The sequence below is a fragment of the Dendrobium catenatum genome, unplaced genomic scaffold, assembly GCF_001605985.2.
Source record: "Dendrobium catenatum unplaced genomic scaffold, ASM160598v2 fragScaff_scaffold_880, whole genome shotgun sequence".
Lineage (NCBI taxonomy): Eukaryota > Viridiplantae > Streptophyta > Magnoliopsida > Asparagales > Orchidaceae > Dendrobium > Dendrobium catenatum.
Genome location: NW_021319342.1, coordinates 464,510 through 489,897, shown reverse-complemented (window position 1 = coordinate 489,897; position 25,388 = coordinate 464,510). Strand labels below are relative to the sequence as shown.

At 35.8% G+C, this 25,388-nt stretch overlaps 1 protein-coding gene across 1 annotated transcript; it reads right to left on the bottom strand.

The window, feature by feature from the left end:
- Positions 1-791: 791 nt before the first annotated feature.
- LOC110112789 lies at positions 792-24,980 on the bottom strand. The gene is made up of 4 exons (XM_020845115.2): positions 24,585-24,980; positions 24,326-24,493; positions 1,946-2,017; positions 792-1,539 (listed from the first exon to the last, which is right to left on the bottom strand). Exons 1-4 carry the CDS (start codon positions 24,738-24,740, stop codon positions 871-873), a joined length of 1,065 nt encoding a protein of 354 aa, XP_020700774.1. The 5' UTR covers positions 24,741-24,980; the 3' UTR covers positions 792-870.
- Positions 24,981-25,388: the final 408 nt, after the last annotated feature.

The following is a 25,388-nucleotide window of genomic DNA, read 5'->3' as shown; positions in this document are numbered from 1 at the left end:
AAATCAACCCTAATTAAATAAATGGATTGTGATAATTTAATAACAAGGGAGTTAAAAAAAATTAATTACAAGTTAATTAAAAAACCCCTCATATTTTTCAGTTTTGTCAAATTCATAATGGTTTGATCATCGCATGCACAAATGCATGAATTCAACACTTCAAAAAATAAATAAATAAAAAAGGTGATAGTTTTATAAATAAAGAGGATTTGAGTGTTATAAACGCAATTCCTTCTTTTCCTTATAATAATAATAATAATATAAATAAATATAATGAAATAAGGAATATATAGCAATAAAAGCAGCAAAGTCCAAACAAAAACAATAATTCAATTCATAATAAGTAAATTTCCACAAAATAAACAAAATCTAAACACTTAAACAAATCGGTAAAATCTAAAACGATTGATGTGCATATCATTAACACTATTCTACAAAAACCATTATTTCTTGATTTGAAGACATTACTGAAAATAATACAAAAGACAAACAAGACTCATTAATCCATTCAAAGTAATTATTTTCTTTTGGGACGGCTTCCTTTAGTATAATAATTTTAGTTCATAAAATTTTTGTACTAAAAAAATTATTTTAAGGCTTTTTCTGAGACGTTTTTTTACTGCTTCTTAAAGCAGCTTTCTAGTAAAAAAAATTAAAAATTTTGTACTAAAAAATTGCTTTCAGAAGCAGTAAGAAAACCGTCCCAAACAAAACTGAAAAAGCAATAAAAAAATCCTCCCAAACAAAACATAAGCTGAACCACAAAAACTATCAGGCCAGAAACATAATAATTAACAAAATAAAAAAAAAAAAATTTGCATAAATATGATTTATATTCAGCTGAAGCTGACTGTAATAAGTAAAATACCATCATTTCATGAGATCCAAAAATACAAAGCCATTCCAAAGACTATGCAAAAGCATCGAAGCCAGCAGATTTCTAGACCTGGCAAAGACAGCCCCCATCACCATCCCAAGGAACACCAACGGTAACAATCTTTGAGCATTGAAATGTGCCAAGGCAAAAGCAATTGCACTCACTATAATGGCACACCAGAGTGGCATGTATCTGGTCAATGATGGCAGAAGAAAGCCACGGAACACAATCTCCTCCCACACAGGAGCACAAATTGAGACAACCACCGCGTACAAAGCCATGGCCACCGGATCGCGAGCCATGATCGATTGTTCGACGTTTGAAATGCCGACGGCGGGGGAGGTCAGAACGGGAACAAGGTTGATGTTAATCTGTGACAGAAAGTTGACAATTGGGAAGAGGAGACAGCCTAAGCCAACATCTAGGTGCCAGGAGCCTCCTAAGTTGAAGCAGAACCAACCGGGCGGAAGGGGACGAAATCTAGCCAGACAGCCATGGAGAATTGCAATGCCGGCGAGCCCTTCAGCGATATCAGTGAGAAGGCTGTACAGGGCCTGACCTCTGTGGGTTAGAGACTCTTTACTGAAACCAGCTGCATGTGCCAAGAATGGGACTATCCAAGATCCAACAAACCAGAAAGAAGCAATCCATAGAAGCATTACCTGCATAACCACAGCATTATTTTTTTTTTCTGGTTTAGCTTGCTAGAAAGTTGTATTAAACTTCATTTCAGATTCACCCTGTAATTGGTTTATATGGTTTAAACTTAACTAAAGCTCGTGAAGGGAAAAAAATTTTGACAGTGGAACTATTGAGAAAATGAATCAAATAGGAGGTCATGTAAACCAGAGAATCAAGATTTAAGTTAAAATTCTGGATGGCTGAGAAAAAAAAAAAAAAGAAGCCTAGTTTTTCATCCAACTACCTTTATAATAATGCTGTAGAAGAGCTAGATTTTTTTTTTATATATAGAAGAGCTAGATTTAAGTTTGATTATACAACAAAGATGTCATTAAACTACTTAACAATTTAAAATAATGAAACAATGTGGCATAAGAAACTGCTTACCTGGACAATGGTTTCAGCTTTCCATAGAACGGTCCAAGGCTCATCATGCAGCGGGAATATTTTATTTATGACCTGGATAAAATAATGTTAAAAAATAAACTAAAACTAGAGATAGAGAGAGAGAGTGTGTGTGTAGAATACAAAGAAAAGGCATTATACGACCTGGAACCTAAGTAGCTGAACTCCAAATAAAACAACTAATCATGCGAACATAGTCTCATAAATAACAGGGCGTTGCATGAGTCTGCATGATAAGATTATTCTGTGCGGACACCGGATGGTAAGAACCGTCCTGTTTTGTCTCTATGAACAGCTCACTACACTTTTAGTGTTCACAAAGACAAACCAGACGGTTCTCCCCATTCGGTGTCCGCACAGAAAAATTCATCCTGCATGACAGCTACATGCAGGGGCGGAACCAGCCCTAATTTTCAGGGGGGGCAAATTTATAAGACTTATATGTTGGGGTCCAAGGGGGCAGTGTCTTCTGGCGGGGTTCGACCTGTTGGGGGCAATTACCTAAAGACCATAGTATTTTAAAATTTTTAGGGGGGGCAATTGCATGAAAACCCTTGTAATAAAGACTAAAAAATAAATAAAAATGAGTAAAATACCTAAAAAATCAATATAAAAAAATTTTAAAAAAATTTTGAGGGGGGGCAACTGCCCCCCCTGGAACCTATTGGGTTCCGCCCATGGCTACATGGACGAATGGTCCAGAGCAGAGGGGACTTGCTGAATTCCAAATGTGATTGGAATATGATCATATGAAAAATGATTTGCATTAAAGCTCCTTTATGCTCATGCTTAGAGGAACGCACGTCATTTGGATTCACATATGGATCCATTTCACTCGCATTTATGGTTTATTCTCAGGCATCTAGAATCTTATAAAAGTTTAAGGCAGTAAGCCAAGCAAGCCATGCCCTGATGAAGGTACTAATACATTATCAACAATATTTATGTCACTTCTGATAATTTATAACCATTTAGATTGGTAGGAAACAAGCAATATTTAAAAAATATTAAAAAAAAAAAAAAGGTTACAAGGATTAATGAACCGCGAAGTGGTCAATTCAAGGCTCAGATGCCTTTAGATTCACAGAACCTTCTTCATTAAATCAGAAGCACCTAACTATCCACTGAGAAAGCAGTTTGTACAAATTAAGTGGAATTAATAAAGGAACCCCCTAAGATATTTTGAAGACCATGATGATAAATAAAATCACCCAGATTTGAGTAGTAGAATATTATGGAGGATGAGATTAAATGTATGTATAAGAAATTAAGCATAAATGAAATTCTTTCATTGCAAATTTACAAGCTCCTTTTAAGACAATACCTTCAAGAACTAGCCTACTACATACAATGTTCAACAAAATCTCAATTGCTTTGTCATAGATCAAATAAATTCCTCATTTTGTAAGGTATCATCATCATCATCACTAGCCTTATACAACCTATACAAGCTTTATTAATTGCCCTTCCATCAAGAGAGAATTATGCAAAAGGGTAAATGTTGATGAGAGGATCCCTACAATAAGCAATCACCATCATCATCATCACTAGCCTTATACAACCTATACAAGCTTTATTAATTGCCCTTCCATCAAGAAAGAATTATGCAAAAGGGTAAATGTTGATGAGAGGATCCCTACAATAAGTAGTGATTGCTACAGATAGGTGATTGTAAATAAATAAATCAAGGTAAAAAAAGTGTTATATCCATAATCAACATTACATTCACATCTTTCTAAAATAAATCTTATAGCATATATTCAAAATAAGATATCTTATGGTAGGTTGCTTGCAAACTAGCATAGTCCTGATAGGTGAAATTAATTCTAAAGTGAATGAAAATTAGAATAACAAAGAAAAACATTAAAAGATGAGGGGATTCTAGTAAATAAAAAAATGAGTATATCATTAGCAATTTTAGGCTTATAACATTGTAATGAAGAATCCGTGATGCTTAAGGTTTATAATTGATACGTGGTTGTTACAGTTTCCGATATATATATAGTAGAGTCATTTGGGAAGTTCAAATGAGAAGGCCCCTTTAAGCTTATTTTATAATTTTTTGTAAAATAATAAAGTCACAATAAATCTTAAAAAGATAGACAAAGGTGTGCTATATAAGTGTATTGCCCATAGTGTCAGTCCTAAAGCCAAAAAGGAGGCGCACATGCACAGTCAGCATAATGCTTTCCCCAATGCATGTTTCCGCATAAATAGAAATTCGATAGGCCAATCTTTTAAGAAACAAAACAACAGAAAAGCATTACTAATCAGGCCTTACATGATAATGAAAATCTACCACGCACGCTATGAAGCTAACAAATAGAAAACAAAATGTTTTATTTAACTTACATTATTCGGATTAATTATATACTGCAAATGAGACTACTCACTAAGTGCTAAAAATTTGACAGTAAGCTAGAAGGTGATGGAGGTGTCAAAGATTTTATAGAAAGATAAAAATAGCAATGGTGCATACAACCATTATGTAAACAAGATATAAATACCATGCTGATGTAATTACATTTAGTCAACCACACATATTATCGGCAATAAATATATTAATAACATGAATGTTGACCTCAATACTCACTTGGCAATCAAATGCTATTAAATACAATACAACAACATCAAAATCAAGCCTTTATCCCACAACGTGGGGTCATCAAATAGACAAATACTATTAAATAAAGTTTGAATACAAATAGCATATACAATGTCACACAAAACAAATTTAACACATCTCAATCGCAATCAATGTTATTCAATCATCGCTATGTTTCGAGAAATGGAACACGACAATGCATTTAGAGCATTGAAATTACCCAAAAAAGAGTTTCATATTTCCCTATATACCATACAAAAGCAAAACACATAATTTGTCTGCAAGCGAAGTAACAGCAAGAAATCAATTTGAGCAAACAACAAGGATGCATGAGAAGGAATCAATAGACTAAAAAAAATTATCTGTTAAAAATTTCTACCACCATAGCTCGTATCCCAGAAATCTATAGCTCTTTGTACTCACATCACATAATACCCCCCATATCCATATGGTCATTCAACTCTATTTCAAAAAGTAATTGTCTAAGAAAATAAAGAGGAGAAAATTGCAAAACCCCAATCTCGTCTCTCTCATTCGCGCCATCCATTTCTCCCTCTCATCTTCGCACTCCCAATGAGCGCAAGACCACAGGGTCCCAAAACCCTAGTGCCTCACCATGTCTCATTCTCTTCCTCACTAAACCTATCCTCTGGACCACTCACCCTCCCACAACCTCCAAACTGCCAAATGACCTCACCAAAAAATATGCAAGTGTATTGTACAATATTAAAAAACGTAAGTGTAGCGTGAATTATGAAAATGAAATGCATAACATACCAAAAGATGTGCACAACACCTCAAAGAAAATTCAAATTGTTAAAATCAACTTGTCAGCCTGATGCTTCGAAAAATGTGCTAAATGTTGAACTCAATATGTGAGAATGCTATGCGGACCAAAAATAAATTAAAATGAAATCCTCCCTCCTTGAAAAATGTGCAACTGCATCAAAAAGTGCACAAAGCATCACGTAAAATTATCAGAGAATGTGCAAGTACACCGTACAAATATATTGAAAAGTATACAAATGCATTGCACAAGTGTACTAAAAAGCATGCAAATGAACCTTGAAAAGCTTAACAACACTTTGCAAATGCATTGAAAAACGTGCACGACGCATCAAACCATCAAAATCAATGTTGCCTACATGTGCTCTAATAACATGCTAGTGTCTAAATCTTTATGTTTGAATACTACACGAGTAAAAAATAAAGAAACTCAAATTCAAACAGTGTGCGATTGGCTTAAAAAATTTGTAAACCCTCTATTTAAATAAAATTCATCAAAATCCATGCTCGATTATTTTGAGCAAGCCACCCTATCAAATAGGATAAGTTATCAAGTCTCAAATTTAAAGTTTAATCCTATTCATAGGGACTGGAATCAACAGGCCTTGTTTTAAAAAGATATGTTAACTTTACTCTTGCCATTTGATACAGCACACTCACACTATTATGACTTGAGAGCCAAAGGTCCAATTGCGAAATTCATGAGGATCATTGTTTAAAATTGTGCAAAACGAGGCAAACGTTGAGAGACCAAGAACACCTCGAGACACACATCTCAATCATATGATGTGAGGCATACACCTCAATTAGGGTGAGGCAAGCATTGAGGAGCGCCTCGTTTCACTATTATGAGGCATACGCCTCACCAATTTTATTCATTATTTTTTATAAAAGCTTAACCAAAACTAAATTGACATCTTCATTTTGGTTCGACTTCGCCTGCATTCCCTCATCATATAGCCCTAGGCCCATCTATGATTTGCCTTTCCTCTTGTGTTGCTATTTTGGTTTCATGTGAAGTAGAATTTCGAAAAAAAGGAAGCTTCTCCGCTTCCTTCTACGACAGAGTTGTTAACGATGCATTAGAAGCCGCAATGGGTGCTCGACACGAAGGTAAAACCAATTGAGTTTGCAACTTGAATGTTATTATTTAGGGGGGAAATCTCAAAGGATATATCCCCTTCAAGAATTAAGTATATGTTTATCTGCATGGAGAAAATGTTTTAATTTAGGTTGATATAATTTGTTTGAAGTCTTGCAATGATTCTGGCTTTTTTTATTTGTTATGATTGAATTGTGCTATAATTGCATATAAATAAAAGCTTTATTTAGATCTTTGTTACCCTTTCGTGCTTGAAATTGTTCATTATTAATTGAACCGTTGATTGATATATTGTTAAATTCAGAGAATTGGAGAAGGAAAAAACTTCTTAATTTCATTATACAAAATTATCCCTATTTATAGATATATACAAGATATTTTAATAAAGAAGCAAATAAATACGAAATCATGCATAATTGCCCTAATATGATCCTTTATAAATCAACCACTCGAATATGGAAGGAGATTGGCATGATCCAGGAGAGCAACTCATGGATCCCCATCCTGGCCGTGGGATCAAGGGCCAAGGGATAGTTGTGATTTAAACATATATTAATAGGAATTGATATTATAGTGGACATGAAGTGGTTTTTCATATCTTTTAAATTTTGTGGTTATTGGTATGAATTTAATGGAAAAAAAAAGATAAAAAGAAATATGAAGTGGGAAGCAAAAAAGCTATAAAACTATATTTCTTTTTTGGTGTTGATAGAAGATATGTAAGGTATTTTGATATGCCAGTTAAGGCTAAACAGGCCCAAGGGTCAGTTCAGCGAGTATACAGGAGGCAGAATCCATCTGCCTCCCTTGGCTTGGCCCGCCCATAAGGTGGGCCCCACTTGTCCATTGGATTTGAAATTTGAAAGGAGGGGCGGCTAGGGCTTGGGAGAGAAATTAGATTAGGAAAGCTTTTGTATTAAAGAGGATGAGAGGGATTAGGGGAGATTATATTTTGATTGATTGGAATTAGGGTTTCTTGGCGACTTGAGCTCTAAACTCTCTTGTCAAGAGATTTGGGAGAGACGATCCTCCTCTCGAATTGATGATCCCTTGTATCTTTGTTTTGTTCTTGTTTCCCTTTGTTTTCTATAAGAATTACTATCGTTTGATTGTTCTTCCACTACAATTTCTTCGTTTTCTCATTGTTTTACCGATTATTGTTAGGTTTGCTTGCGAACTCAAGTATTTCCTATCAAATTGGTATCATACTCAAGTATTTCCTATCAAATTGGTGTCATAGCAAGTCGAGGGACCGGTGAAGGTCTGTTTTCGGCAAATTTCAGCGATGATTTTTTGCCCAGAAAGGGGGAAAATTGCTATTTTTGGAATCCCAAATCAAGATTTTGTGAATCTACAAACCTACGGATTGTGATAGCGGCCAAAAAGGTGGATGCTTTGGAGGAAGGCTTGAAGGGGAGACGAATCAAATTAAATTTAACGGTGGAGGAAAGGATTTCCTACATGGAAAGACAAGTCATCGATCTCCAGAACATGATGAAAAAAAATGTTTGAAATTCAAAACCAAACGGCGGCTTCCGTGGCAAAAGGGGTGGAAGGAAAAAGTACAAATTCTGAAATTCGTAGGGAGAAAGATGAGGTGGAAATCATGGAATGAGAAAGAAGAAGACCCCATCTGGAGCCTGTCCAGAGGGAAGAAAGAGGAGGTGGATATGGGGAATCCCAGGAGGGATACTATGGTCGCCGAGGTGTTGATTTTGAAGAAAGAAGAGGAGATTTCGAAAGGGGTTTGGGCTATGACAGGGCAAGGGAAGACCGGGAAACGTGGGGAGGGCTTAGCGCTTGGAAGGGAGAAAACTATGGGAGAATAAGGGGGAATAGTGGCAATCAGAAGGGGATACCCACGATTTTATTTCCACTCAGGTCGTCGACCAAATGAGAGTGAGATTGTGGATACCGGTCATTACGGAGAGATGATGGGTACGGGAAAGGTGGAGAAAGGTCAGGGGATTTGTAAAGGAGTGCTACTGACTATCCAAAGGATTCAGGTGAGTAAAGATTTTCTTCCATTGGATCTTAGGAGTACAGATGTCATCCTGGGGATGAAATGGTTACAGACTTTGGGAGATATCAAAGTGAATTGGGGAGTACTCACAATGTAATTGATGGTAGATGGAAGGAAGGTGGTGATTAAGAGAGATGCGGGGCTATCCAAATCCATGGTTTCTCTTAAAACTATGGAGAGGGATATACAGTTCGAAGGCGGAGGAAATTTGATGTTGCTGCACAGTTTGGAGGGAGCTAGGTTGAAAGAGGGAGGAGACATACCCCTCTCCATACAGTCGTTGATTCAGCAGTTCAAAGAGGTGTTTCAGCCACCTCAGGGATTGCCACCGCAGAAAGAGCTGGAGCATGCCATCGTGTTGAGGGAGAGAGTGTCACCCATCAGTGTACGACCTTATCGCTACCCTCAGTTCCATAAAGATGAAATCAAAAAGTTGATTAGAGTGATGTTGGAGGCAGAAATCATTACACCCAGCATCAGTCCCTTCTCTAGTCCAGTTATATTGGTGAAGAAGAAGGATGACAGCTGGCGATTTTGTGTGGACTACAAAGCACTCAACAAGAAAATTGTACCTAACAAGTTTTCTATACCAGTTATTGACGAGCTGTTGGATGAATTGAGTGGAACAATGATCTTCAGCAAGATAGACTTGAAATCAGGATACTATCATATCTAGATGGAGGATGTACCCAAGAAGGCCTTTAGAACTCATGAGGGACACTATGAATTCCTGGTGATGCCTTTTGGCCTCACCAATACTTCAGCTACTTTCCAAGCACTTATGAATAAGGTTTTCAAACCCTATCTTAGATGATTTATATTGGTATTCTTTAATGACATCCTAGTCTACAGCAGGACAGAGGAGGAGCACTGAGAAAATTTGAAAAGGGTGTTAGAGGTGCTGCAGGAACACCAGCTAAGGCCAACTTGAAGAAGTGTTATTTCGTACAAGTCAGTGTATAGTACTTGGGCCATGTTGTATCAAAAGTAGGGGTGGCAGCAGATCAGTCCAAAATTGAGGCAATGCTAAAGTGACCAATGCCTAAACTTCTGAAGGAGCTGAGGGAATTTCTAGGACTGATAGGTTACTACATAAGGTTTGTAAAGGGATACAGCACCATAGCATGGCCACTCACTGAGCAGTTGAAGGATGATTTCCTATGGGGGGAGGTGGCCACATCAGCATTTGAGACCTTGAAGAAGGCGATGACTACGGTACTGGTCCTAGCTTTTTGCCAGATTTCACTCAGATCTTCATTGTGGAGACAGATGCGTCCGAATGCGGGCTGGGTGTAGTGCTTATGTAGAGTCGTAGGCCCATTGCCTATTTTAGCCAAGTGTTGACTGCTAGAACCAGGCTGAAGTCAGTCTATGAGTGAGAATTAATGACCATCATTTTGGACATCCAGAAGTGGCGGCCTTACCTACTGGGGAGGCATTTCATTGTCAGGACAGATCAGCATAGCTTGAAATACCTGTTAGAATAGCGGATGGTGACAAAGAAGTATTAGAGATGATTGTCCAAGTTGCTAGGGTACGATTTTGAGATTCAGTATAGGCCATGAGTGGAGAACAAGGCAGTAGATGCCTTGTCCAGATGTATGGGAGAGCTGCAGACAGTGGCACTATTTGTTCATTTGATGCTTAACTAGGAGGCCATCAGAGAAGAAAGTGCTAGATATGAGGATTTGGGGAAGACCAGGTCAAATTTACTGAAGGAAGATGGTAGCCACCTGGGGTACTCATTGGAGGGGGGATAGACTGCTATATCAGGGGAGGTTTGTGATTCCCCGAACCTCGATCCACATCCCAAACTTACTTCATGAGTTTAATGAAAGCATTGTTGGGGGTCATTCAAGCGTGCAGAAGACATACTAAAGGCTAGCGTCAGAGCTATACTAGAAGGGGATGCATAAAGATGCAGAGGAGATGGTAGCCAGATGTGACATCTGTCAAAGGAACAAATACCTAGCTATGTCACTAGGAGGACTACTACAGCCGTTGGCTCTACCGGGACATGGGAGGAGATATCCACGGACTTCATAGATGGGTTGCCCCGTTCAGAAGGTTTCACGGTGATTTTAGTGGTGGTGGACAAGCTGAGAAAGTATGCACATTTCATTCCCCTTCAACACCCCTACACAATAGTGACAATGGCTTCAACTTTCATCAGAAAGGTGGTCATATTACACGGAGTACCCGAGGGATAGTTTCAGATAGAGATAAGGTATTCCTCATCTATTTTGCGAGAGAGTGTTCTTAAAGCTCCGACTGTATAGACAGAAGACAGTCGCCAACAGGAGGAATGAACAGCTTGCTGCAAAGTACTTTGGGCCTTATGAAGTGCTGGAGAAGATCGGAGCAGTAGCATATCAACTGAAAGTCTGAAACTATCACCAACAGTGACTATACATCCAGATTTTCATGTATCGCAATCAATGTTTAAAATTGCGTATTCGGGTATTGAGACGTTTTTCATTCGTGAAGCGAGGAGTAAGCCTCAAGGCGTTTTGAGGCGTAAGCCTCAAAATCAAAAGATTGCGTGAACGTAAAATGATAAATTTGTTATATAGTAATGAGTGAATAATATAAAACATAAAAAAACATAAGATATGAAGTGAAATCAAAATATCTCAATAATAAGACAACATGAAATATAATTCAACTCAAAATTCCATCTTTCTAAAATCCCAATATTCTTTTCATTAACATATAATTCTGATTTCCAAAAATAAATAGCAGACATATCACATAAGAACTTATAAGTCATCAGCACTGTCATCACTAAGGGGTTCTTCATTTGAATCATCATTATGGCATGAGCCAAGGCGGGCCTCAACCAAGTTGAGGCGCAAGCCTCATAAAAAAAACTCAAGGCGTAAGCATCGAGACGTTTTTTACTGGAATTGCGCAAATGAGAGCCTCCTATTGCGCAATTTTAAACCATGATCGCAGTTGAGAAAGGTCATTAGTGACTATACAGCCAACCCCGAGTTACCAACGACACTTACTGAGGATTTAGAGGTAGTTTTGGAACCCTTAGAGCTGATGGGGGTTCGCCAGAAAGAAGATGGAACTAAAGAAGTGCTGATCAAATGGAAGAATCTTCCTGACAACGAGACCACGTGGGAGCCATACAAGAGGGTTAAACATCAATTTCCAGGTTCACCTTGAGGACAAGGTGATTCTTTGGGAGGGCGGTATTGATGGGTCGGTTCAGCGAGTATACATGAGGCGAAATCCATCCGCCTCCCTTGGCTTGGCCTGCCCATAGGGTGGGCCCCACTTATCCATTGGTTTTGAAATTTAAAAGGAGCGGGCGGCTAGGGCTTGGGAGGGAAATTAGATTAGGAAAGCTTTTGTATTAAAGATGATGAGAGGAATTAGGTGAGATTATGTTTTGATTGATTGGAATTAGGATTTCTTGACGACTTGGGCTATAGACGCTCTCGTCTAGAGATTTGGGAGAGATGATCCTCTTCTCGAATTGAGGATCTCTTGTATCTTTGCTTTGTTCTTATTTCTCTTTGTTTTCTATAAGAATTAATATCGTTTGATTGTTCTTCTACTACGATTTCTTCGTTTTCTCGTTATTTTACCGATTATTGTTAGGTATTATGTTCTCTTTCAGAATGAAATGAGGACGAGTAGGGAATGGCGAAAAAAGAAATTTTGAGTTGAACTTGATGACTTGGTGCTACATGATTTTTTTATGCAATTTATATATTTTATGTTGTTTTGCACATTTGCATGCTTGGATTTTAACTCTATTTAATGTAATTTATCACTTGTCACTTGCGTCTTCTGCAATTTTGTATTTCATATATGCATGTCAATCAGTTACTTTATAGTTCAATAAAAAATTAATATGATATCCTTTCACATACTATTAAGTTATTATATAAAAAAATACTTTTAATCTTCATTTTAACTTTACGCAAATGTTTTGATTTTGAGGCTTATTCCTCAAAACTCCTTGAGGCTTACGTCTCGCCTCACAGATAGAGTATGTCTTAATACCTAATTGCACAATTTTAAATCTTGATAATGATATCTTGTTTTACATTCTAAAGGAATTTTACTTTAATATGCAAACTACTGAAGTCACCTTCCTATATGGCAATTCATAAAACTAATCTAAGAACATGATCCTTGACTAGCAACAAAGAAGAGTAAACAAGGCTCAAAGTAACAAAATAAAAGCATTCAAAATACTGATGATAGCCGTGTTCACAATAAATCTCAACTGAAGGAGACTATTTCTAAAATGCCCTCAAATCTTAAAGAAAATTTTTTTGAGGCCCACATTTCTAAGAGAATATATCAAAACCTTAAAAAAAAAAAACAAAATATAACAATGCACAAGCAAATCTACCATCCTAAGTTTAAATCAACAACCATCAATTATCTGCAACAGTTAAGCAGGACTAACAAATTTTAGATTAATCTCTGGACAAAAATAACTAATATTTCATTATTTTGTCAAGCGTATAATCATGATCACTCTCAAAATATCTCATATCAAAAAAAGTGTGGCATGTGCCCCCTTAATTAGGTGATTTTGATGTCAAATGGTAACACAAAGTAGCACTTATGGTTGGATTTCTCTTACAAGATAATTGTCACAAAAAGCCACCATTATATTACGGTCACAACAATAGTCTTAATGTTTCCCAATAGTTCTAATTCTTTGGAATATGAATCATAGGGTGCACTTGATAAAGCACAGAGCCTTTTATCTACTATGTTCGACTTAAAATTATCTCATTATATAAATATTCACCCTAAATCTATAAGATTTCATTGGACGACATAAACTATAGTTGCTACAAAGGAACATTCGATTAAGTTGAGTCGACTAACTCTGCTAACAAAGTTGATTGAAGTCCATAATAACTAAGTGCAATGAAATTATGGGATATTGATCGGGTTCATCATTATTTCTCCATCATCCACTTTAAGCTAATGATGGTAAATCTCCTCAATCCTATAACCTAAAGCTACTGCTACTACACACTAATCCCTTGGCGCCTATTGATTAAACAGAATTGAAAGTTGTTAAATTCAAAGAAGTGGAGAGAGATAAGGCTTAATTTTATTATACTAAACTATCTCTATTTATAGATCTATACAAGATGTATTACTAAATAAACAAATAACTACATAATCATGCATAATTTCCTTAATATAATCCTTCCTAAATCAGCTACCCATATATAGAAGGAGATTGGCGTGATCTAGGTAAGCCTCCCACGGATCCCCATGTTGGCCGTGGGATCAATAGGTCAAGGGACGGCTGATGAGCTTCCTATGGAACCCAGTGCTGGCCGTGGGATCAAGGGCCAAGGGACGGCTGGGATTTAACACTCCTCCTCAAGCTGGAGAATACAGATCTATCATTCCCAGCTTGGTAATCAATACTAAAAAGATGGAGTTATCAAGTCCCTTGGAAAAAATGTGTGCAGCATTGGTTTCATCCTTTTACTGCACCCCATGCATCTTGGTTTCACCTTCAATAAACTCTCACTGCTCTTTCTTTAGGAGATGCACCTCTACATCAATATCATACAAAATTTTATGCATTGTTGTACTTTGATCAAAAGAATCAGCAATGCCATCATAAAACCTCTGATCATCTAGCCACCAAATTTTTTATCTTTTAACCAACAATTATGTCATCCAAGCCTTTCCTATACTTCCGTGGTCTAGAAGCCTCCTGTACGTCTTAAGCATGCTTCCATCTTGATTTTATTTTATCAATATCTTTAACATGGTTATGATTTTTAACCAAATCTTTCACTGTAGACTTTCAAAAAAAGAGAACTTCCTTTAATTTCAATTCTTTGTCTTCAGCCGCAGCATCCTTAACTCTTTTCTACTTAGTCCCAACCGTTTGCTTGTTTTCCAAGAATCTCACTCTAAATTTTCTTTGAGATCCATTTCTACCTCCATTACTTAGAAGCTTTTTGTCAGAATTATTCCAAGCTTTTTTCTTATTACCAACTCAATAATGATCATTACTAATTGACAATTGCAATGAAGCATTTCTTCCTCCTTTGCAAGAACTTAGATTTGACCTTCTATCGGACTTTATTGTACATAAATCCAAGCTATGTTCAATATCAACTCTAGATTTACCACTATGATGGTGAAATTTAGCCTTCTGCTTTACAACCATGGAATCACCTTTCTCATTCTAAAAAGATCCATTATTCGTCCCTAGTTCGAAAGATCCATCTGCAGCAGCAACAGATTTTTCAGGATGAAAATTTTTACCTTCCTGTTGTGCAAATACCTGAGGCGAGTCGTCAGAAAGGAACCGCTCATAAAATTTATGGTTAGCTTCATGATTTTCACCAGAAACATTCATTTCATTTTGTATCAAAGTGTCAGGTTTCCCCTGAAATAAAGAAACAATAATTTTATTGTGATCACTTAACAGAGCACTATTTCAATTAAATAATTTAGCCAAATAAGTATTTATCTTCAAGGAACATTTAACAAGCACTTTCTCAGCTAGCTTCTTGACTGTGTGCAGAATATTCTTTTCAATAACTTTCACACCATCCAACAAACATAGAAGAAGTTGTACATAAATACTTTCATTCTCCTCCAAAACAAGTGCCATGATAGCCTCCATTGAGGAAAAGACAGCATCAGAATACTTTGACCTTATTGTCTTCAAGAAATGGTGAAACAATTCAAATATCAATCATCACAATCAAGATCTAACATCAAAACACAGGATCAGACCTTTGCAACATTTTCAAATATTGAAACTCTCTTCGGAAATGAACTGCTTGAGATCTCATCTAAATTGTAGAAAGCTCCAATAATCATGTCTGAATGCCCCAGAAAATCCTTAGCAATCAATGCTTTCATAACAGCCTGAACAACAATCAACATTAAAGTAGATAGAGATTGCTCCATTCTTGACAATAAATTTTCAATTTCATCAAGAAGTAACAAAGTTGTTGTAAATCAAATGGAGGAGACATAAGCTTATTCCTAATATCTTTGCCACATCCTCCAACATTAAAATGTGCACGAGAGAGGCCGCAGGTACGAAAATAAGGGCTCCAAGCTCTCGATCCCTTGTTGGCACGCAAGACCACCGATCCAAGCATTTGGCTCTTCCCAAGCACGCACAAAGAAAAAATCATGCACGATTCCTCCTGGCGCTCGATTCTACTTCTATGTAGGTAAGAACAGAAGCATAGAGGCTTGACCTCCTTCGCATGTACGAGAGCTCCTGTGCGCTCCCCTCTGCTCGGCTTCCAGGAAGAGATGCATAAAGCAAATAACCAAAAGGAATGCCGCTCTTCTCTCGATCGCACGCAAGGACTAAGACAGAACCTAATTATGTCGTTCCTAGGAGGAGGTCGTGGTCATTTTCCAAACACACGTAGGAGGTCATGCGCTCGACTTCTCTCACTTCTGCTAGGTTGACTCTAGACGTCACACGCAAAAATGAAGACTAAGCCTAATGTCGTCGTTCCCAGGATGATGTGGAACATCCTACATAATAGTTTTCCTTAGAACTAGCTTATCATAGTTTGTTATAAGTTTATTACTAATAGCTTCTTGAATGTTCTTATTAGCCTTTAAATATGCAAGTATTGTAGTAGGAAAGGCATTGATGAATATTATCCTCTTTTCAAGCTTTTAAGCTTTGTATTTGTCCTTGGATTGGGAATCCCTTCAAGTAGGTTTGTTTCTTTCGACGATCCACCAACATCATAGGAGGTCCTAGCTGCTGGCATGAAATAGCGGCACAAGGGTTTGGACCACTCAACTCTCATTCTATCTCCAATGGAAATGAAGTATGCTTGCTCCTCTTTATTTCCTTCTATTCGTACATCCTAGCGATTCCAATAATGAAGACCGATGGAAGGACCAGTATTTCTCAAAATTCCGTCAATAATAGCAGGTGTGAGAATCTGGCTCTGATACCTTGTTAAATTAAGAGAATTGGATAGAGAAAAGGCTTAATTTTATTATACTAAACTATCCATCTTTATATATCAAGCAAGTCTTACGCACAGACTTGGGCGTCCGACAAGCAGATGTTCGCACCGGCTGGGTGTTGGCTTTCATTCATTTGGAGGCCAAGCACAGGTGCATAGGCAGAATCGGGCCGGCCTTTTATTCGAACGAATAGGACATGTGTTGTACAGGGTATTGAACCTGAAAGGGTCTGAGTCACGAGAATACAGAAGAAGCGGAGGCTGGATCAAAACGGCAGACGAGGGCATCAGATTCAGGCAAACGGGAGGTGTTCCTGACTTGCAGGAGACGAGCATGCTTGGGCGTGCGTGCTTGCAGGTGTTGAAGCGGACGACAATCATAACCGGACAGAAGCGTCGGGTTCACGTGAGTTCAATCGCAAGCAAAACGGGAGCAAGGGGTTCCGCGGCATTGGTTTCAGGTGTGGAAGCCAAAGACGGGCGAGGTCAATTTGTTTGAGGGTGTCAAAGGAGGCTTGAGGATTGCAAACAAAGCATGAGTTTTTTTCTGCTTCCTCCTTTTGTCGATTTGAGTTGTCAAAGGCAATTATTGTGTCGAAGAGATGCATCATTTGACGATCCATTGCTAGCGGTTGGACAAGTTTGGAGGTTATTTCATGAAGAGATGTATCTCTTCAATTCAAAAAAAACACATTATAATAATGCAATTACTTTTGCATGTAACAATAATATTGTGGGTTATATGCCACAAGGATAGAATTTCATTAAATCAAAATTATTGCAGAGGGAGAGGTCGGCTATTGAAAAGTAACTTGAACCTATAAAAGGGGCACGAAAAAAGAAATGAGTGAGTTTGGCATGATGGATGGACTAACTATCCACAAAGACAACTTATCAATTATATGGTAGTATCAAAAAATAATCCAATGTTCATTAAACTTGTAAATTGTGAGGGTCAATACAAAGATAGATTTTTTTTTTCAATTTGATTAGAAAATGATAATGATGGTTGGCTCTTCAAATATTATTTAAGTTATTACTAATAATGGTCCAGTTTGTTAGGCAATTGGTTTACCTCTTGGGCAAACATAAACTCATAATTTTTGGACATCATGTATGGTGTATGCCCTCAATTTTGCTTTAAAGAATATTTGTGATGTATAACAACTAGGACAAATAAGATCACTTACAATAAATATTATTAGATCACAATGGTTGTTAGTGATGCTATTTTTATTAAAAATTTTATTATGAATTATTCTATGAGGCTTTCTATCTTAAGTGGTTTCTCAACTTTGAAAATGCTTGATTGGGGTTAAAACTCGTTTTGCTTCAGCTATTATGATGTTGAGAAAATTTAAGTAAATTAAAAATATACTTTAAGTAATAGCGATAAGTGAGAAATGGTCATATTATCGCAATGAGGATGTTGGAAGGGCTAGATATGTGAAAAAAAAAAATTTAATGATTTATAGTGGGATAAAGTTTATTACATTATTTTTTTAATGATCCTAGTTACGATATGCTTAAAGTTGCAAGCATAGATAAGCTTGTTTGCATTTGATTATGAGATGCTATCTAAAGTAAAAGAAGTGATATATAGAAATCAAATAAAATCAAATGATGAAGATTCAAGCTTTTGGAGTGTCATTCCTAATATTTTGAAAATAGGTTGAGCAAAAGTAACACACCTCTATATTGCTTTGCACATTCTTTAAATTCAAGATAAATTACAATTTGTACTTTGTAATATATTATCATTTTATAAAATAATAATTAGCCATATTTATTTTTATATATCCTTAAAAGATATTCAAGTAAATAATAGCTTCATGAAAATAAACTCAATGTGTTTCTCCTCATAATATTTGAAAATTCCATATATCTGAAAAGCTAGCTTGAATATTATTTTCCAAATAAGAAGAGACAAATGATAAACATGATGCTAGCTAAATTTTTTAAATATCTAGAGGAACTTGGAGATCAAGAATATTTGCATATAATAGGTGGAAAATGGATCCAAAAATATGGTGGTTGATTTATGGAGCTTCAATACCTTTACTTTAAACTATTGTCATAAAACTTATTGGCCAAGTTTTCTCTTCCTTTTCTATAAAAGAAATTTATTTAAACAATCCATGAAGAGAAATAAAATCACTTCATGTTGGGTTGAAGATTTAGTTTATATATATACTAATCTTCATCTTCTAACAAGAAAGACGACAAATTATATAAAAAGTTATAGCAAGATATGGGATGTTCTAGGAAATAGATTTGAGTACCTCGATAATAGGAATTTTATAGATTGTAAATCTTTCTCAGTTTCCCTTGACAAGCTTGAATTGAAAGCAATGTTATTCAATAATGATGATATTAGAAGTCAAGGAAAAGTGCATGACAAAGAAGTCAATCCTATTATTCTTTTTAGTAAATAGTTGGCTACTCGATCTTGAATCTTGATGTTATACAAGACAATTTATACTTACTTTTTCTATATCATTGACTAAACAACTATTTATGGAATCTGCATATTTTGAATGTTAATGTTAGAACTAAATGACTTAATATTTCTTTATTATTCTTAATTTTCTATTTATTTACTTTGTGTATTATTTTTAACTTTTAGGATATAAAAATTATGATATTTTATGTCCAACCTATATCTCTATCATATATTTTCAATAATAGATGTGCCCTATGTATATGCATCCTAGACTTTATCCTTAGTAATAAGAACAAATTTCATTCATTTCCTTCATGCATTCTTATTTGATGATAACCAATTCTCGAATTAAGTTTCAAAAAAAAAAATATTAGCCTCAATCATCATATCCAACATATCATCCAATCCACGCAAAAGAAATTGATACTGAATAGAAATCTTATTAAATGCTTAATTGTTGTCTACATCTTTAGAATAGCCCAACAACAACAACAACATCATCAAGCCATTATCCCACTATGTGGGTTCGGCTACATGAATCATTTTTCTCCATTGTGTACTATTAAGAGCTAAATTCTCATCAAAATCTAACAAAAAGTCATTTCTAATATTTTTTAGCCAAGTCTTTTTAGGTCTACCTCTACCTTTCTTAATATAAGTCAAATCTAATACACCTACTTTCCTAACTGGGTCATCAAAAGACCGTTGTTTTATGTGACCAAACCATCTAAAGGCGACTCTCTCTAATCTTATCTTCCAATTGGAGCTACTCCAACCTTTTCAAGTATATGCTCATTTCGTATCCTGTCTCTAAGAGTAAAAACACTCATCCACCTAGCATCCTCATCTCTACAACACTTAACTTAATATTATGCTTCTCTTTTAATGGCCAACATTCTGCACCAAAAAGCATTACAGGTCAAACCACCATCTTATAGAATTTTCCCTTAAGTTTGAGCGGGGCTTTTCTATCACACAACAAGCCCAATGCATTCCTCCACTTCAACCATCCAACTTGAATTCTACTAATAATATCCTCATCTATTTCACCATCACTCTGAACAATAGACCCAAAATATCAAACACGTGTACTCTTATTAATGACTTGATCACCCAAAATCACAATCCCCCCTAGATCTCTTATTACTAAAATTAAACTCCATATACTCAATTTTAGATCTACTCAAATGAAAGCCTTTAGACTCTAAGGTTGACCTCCATAGCTCAAGTTTACCTTCAACTCCCACTCTAATCTTATCAACAATAAGAATATCATCAGCAAAAAGCATACAACAGGGTACAACCTCTTGCAAATGTCTAGTGAGAACATCCATGACTAAAACGAAAAGAGATGGGCTTAAAGCTAATCCTTGATGTAATACAACTAAAATAGAAAGATACTTGGTCAAACCATCTTGTGTTTGAACACAAACATATCCTTAATAACTTGAATATAAGCATTATTAATCCCTTTCTTTTCTAGAACTCTCCATATATAGCACTTCTTTTAGAACTTTATCATATGCTTTCTCTGAATCAATAAATATCATATATGGATCCTCCTTATTATCTCTATATCTCTCCATCAAACCTCTCAATAAATGTATAGCTTCCATAGTAGACCTACCCGACATGAATCCAAATTGATTTTGAGAAACATTAGTATCACACCGCAACCTATGTTCCATAACTCTCTCCCATAGTTTTAAAGTATGACATATTAAGTTAATTCTTCTATAAGTTGGACAATCTTGCGCATCAATTTTATTCTTAAAAATATGAATTAACACACTCATTCAATAGTCGCTAAGAAAAAATTAATCCTTCTTTAGACTCTCCTTTTCTAGACCATGATACGTTATGAGATGATTTCTTCAATTCATTAGAAGTGCTAGATTCGTTTGCAGATAAAGCAAATGCATTTTAAGTTTAGTAAGCTTTAAGACTATTCTCTTTCCATTGCTTTTGTACACATAAGTATTAGATTTTTCAAAATTAGTTGCACATAAATCATATATAAAAGATCAACAAAAAATAATATATATAACATCCATGCAAGAAATATCTACCAAATTTTATCAGTATGGGCAGTAGGTTGAATTGAACTAAGCATCTTTGTGTTACATAAATCCATAACATTCATATAACTTTTAAGTAGTTATAATAATAATCTTAAAGATTGTATCATCATGATTAAAATAAATTTGAATTATAGATGTGCTTCTCCATTCAAATTCATCTTTAGATGTGACAATAATGCATTGCATAAAAATTAAAGAGTGTTCCATTAAGGTATCTTCAAAATTGCTTATTTTTTAATCAAATCCATTATCGCTCTCATTAATTTCAATATCATCTTCATCCACAATAATATGTAAATTCCTAACAAGAAATTTATTTGCAAGGTAACTAGTCATATGATATTTAAAACAAGCTTTGCAAAAAAATTGGAACCACATACAATAGCAATCGGTTTTTCTTTATTATTCTTATTAACATTAGTGTTATTTCTTTGAGATGTAGTAGGTGCAGTCTATTAAGCCTTTTTTTTTAAATAAGATATGTTTCCATTATATATAAAAATTTTCTTAATAGTAAAAAATTCAACATTTGTTCAAAATCTAAAGCAAGTTGAAAAGCTTGTTCAAGGGATGGAATTTAAGGCATCATTTCTCTGTCAAAATCAAAACTTAAAACAGATCTAAAATGTAGGAGTTATTTTTGGATTACAATTACTTCGAAGTGCATTGCGATTCCTAAAATTTGTTCATATATTAACTAACATTTTTTCCTCGTTTTAATGAATTAGATTCATCAAGTAATTGATCATGGTATGATAATAGAATATATTTTTTTAATAATTCTTTCATTTCAACCAAAGAGATTCTAAGTTTTCAAACAATCCTCTCTCTTTTTCCACACTCATTCAATACATGTTAGCTTGTCAATTAATTTCAATTTTACAAATCTTGAAATTCATAAATTTCTGATAAATTTATAATAAAAAAATCAAAAAAATTAAGAACCAAATCAAAATCCTGTTAGTTGCTAAAATCTCGCCATACCCACCCAAGATAAATCAAACAATCAGCAGTTGATAACAACAAGCAGGATAGGCCAGGCGCTAATTTCCCACCCACAGTCCACCATAAGAATCAATAGAACAATATAATCATAAAACTAAATGCCAAAGGATACCAATAACCACAAATCTTCTGTAAGAATCCCTAGAGTATCATATTCAGTTTACCAAGAGATGCCAACCACCACCAAAACAGCAATAAAATAACCTAGAAATACAACATAATCATGGAAACAAATACCAAGGGAAACCAGCCATCGCCAAAATGGTAACCACGGCCCAAAGCAAGAAAAATTATTACGTCCTCTGACCTGACGTAGAGCTACGTTCGGCCGCCAATAACATGTCGCCACATGCTCTTACTCTTTACCGCGCGGCCCGACGACTTGACCCGTAGCGGAACCCGGGAATGCTATGTTCGCGGTTTTCTCGGTATTGCTCGGTATTTGCTCGGTATTTGATAGGTATTGCTTTGCAAAAATGAGAAATACCGCTATGTGAAGACTAATACCATGCAAATACCAAGTTGTACCGAGTTTTTCAACAACTCAGTACAACTTGGTATTTGCTCAGGATTTGCTCGGTATTGCTAGAGATTTGCTCGGTATTGCTAGGTATTTGCTCGGTATTGCTAGAAAATCCTGTTAGTTGCTAAAAATCTCGCCATACCCACCCAAGATAAATCAAACAAACAGCAGTTGATAACAACAAGCAAAATAGGTCGGGCACTAATTTCCCACCCACAGTCCACCATAAGAATCAATAGAACAATATAATCATAAAACTAAATGCCAAAGGATACCAATAACCACAAATCTTCTGTAAGAATCCCTAGAGTATCATATTCAGTTTACCAAGAGATGCCAACCACCACCAAAACAGCAATAAAATAACCTAGAAATACAACATAATCATGGAAACAAATACCAAGGGAAACCAGCCATCGCCAAAATGGTAACCACGGCCCAAAGCAAGAACAATTATTACGTCCTCTGACCTGACGTAGAGCTACGTTCGGCCGCCAATAACATGTCGCCGCGTGCTCTTACTCTTTACCGCGCAGCCCGACGACTTGACCCGTAGCGGAACCCGGGAATGCTATGTTCGTGATTTTCTCGGTATTGCTCGGTATTTGCTCGGTATTTGCTAGGTATTGCTTTGCAAAAATGAGAAATACCGCTATGTGAAGACCAATACCATGCAAATACCGAGTTGTACCGAGTTTTTCTACAACTCAGTACAACAACTCGGTACAACTTGGTATTTGCTCAGGATTTGCTCGGTATTGCTAGAGATTTGCCCGGTATTGCTAGGTATTTGCTCGGTATTGCTAGAAAAAATTCGGTACAACTCAGTATTTGCTCAGGATTTGCTCGGTATTGCTAGGGATTTGCTCGGTATTGCTAGGTATTTGCTCGGTATTGCTAGAAAAAACTAGGTACAACTCGGTATTTGCTCGGTATTGATAGGTATTTGAAATATATCCAAAAGGTGATGGGATGTTGTTCGGCTCATCAAGGATTTAAAAAAACGCACGTGCGAGAACCCAAAAAACAGCGGGTTGGGTCGGCGTCTTTTCTTCATGCTACGTGGCGCTAAGACATTGGTGGCCGAACGTAGAGGAGCGTACGTTCACTGGACCGAATAAAAGTTCCCAAAGCAAACCAAACAAAAATTATATTTGCTCGTTTGACAGACATATTTTCTATCTTTCATTGTACATGTTCATATCACCTAAATCTATCTTCAATCATCTTATCTTCAAAATATGACACTAATATTTTTTTCTAATAAAATTATTTGTTAGTTTATCATTTTTAATGTTTTTCATGCATCCATCTTAGCATTCTCATTTTTGTTAAACTCAACATAGATTTCAATGACTTTTTAATAGCCCAATATTGGAATCCATAGAATATCGCTAGGCTAATTGTTGTTTTATAAAATTTATCTTTAAGCTTACATAATATCCTCCATGATTAACTCTGAATCTATAATTTAAATATGTTAATTTTGTTTGACATATGACAAAATATTTGTGCTACAAGCTACTGATAAATATAAGATGTCTCCTTGCATCACCAATGTTTATAGTTTGTGTTGGGTTAAAAAACTAATGGCCCAAATTGCACCTAAAAATTAAAACATATGAATATGATAAATTTTACCAGATTCCACATTGACAACGCCTTGCAAAACCTCACAAACCCGTTTTCCAGTAGAAGAGTATCAAGAAAACCGACCAAGAAAAATTTGCAAAAGCTTCACACTTCTGAAGTATCAAGATCTAAAAATAAGATGAGATGTTGCCAATTTGGGACTCTAGAAAACAGAACAAGAGGATCAAGCTTTACCTTTTGAATGACAAAAATCCAATGTTTATCCTGATTGCCCAAAGGATCCAACTTCGGCTTATCCAATTCCCCATCTGGCCTAATCTCAAAAAATTCAAATCCATTTTCACTCAAAGAGTTCTTCTCTTCATCGTTTTTGAAACAGGAGACAAGACCCAGCCTCCATTTCTACATAGAAAACAACAACAAACAAAACAAAAAACAATGAAAGCATGCATATTAAATCAATATTCAGAGAGAATGGATAAAGTAAAGAGACCTCCTTCGAGTCTTCACAGAGTGAGATGGCATGAAGGAGGGGAAAGATCCGAGCTTTCACTGGGAAGCTGCAAGCTTTACTTGACAGCCTAAACAAAGGGGGAAGAAGCCGTGGGTTCAGTGGCCGTCCAGCGAGGCAGCGCCCGGCACCGGACATGGCGACAATTGTTCGGCAGACTGAAAAACCCTAGAGTTTAACGGTGGAGGAAACCCTAACCCCCCATCATCACTCAGCTCCGCCGTAGGAATCAGCATAGCCCGACAATGACTGAGTGATTGGACTCGGGAGGAGAAGAAGATTGTAGTCAATAAAGGATCATTCGAAGGGATAGAGGCAAGCCAACATAGACACGGATGAACTCAAGACTGAGAGCGAGGAAGATTAGCTGCGGGTCGAACAGCAAAAACAGCATTAGGCAGAATCATTTATATTTAAAAAAATGGACCAGCACTTGTTAGATGAACATTAAATTATAATTATTTGCTAAAAATAAAAAATATAAGTCATAATTTTATTATCTTTTTTATATTTAAATGATATTATATAAATAAAATTAATCAAGCATTAATTTTTAAATAGATAACATTTAAATGTTACAAAGAAATTTTTTTTCTCTTTAAAAAAAAGAGCATTTTATGAATACAATACAATCAACAAAATTTATTAAAAAATATGATTTATTTCACTAATTACTTTTATATATGATCAATATTACATATATCTATTTTGGGTTTATATATTTAAGCTTGTATTTTCAATTATTAAATGTTATGTTACATATTAACTTTAATTCAATTTTAAAAA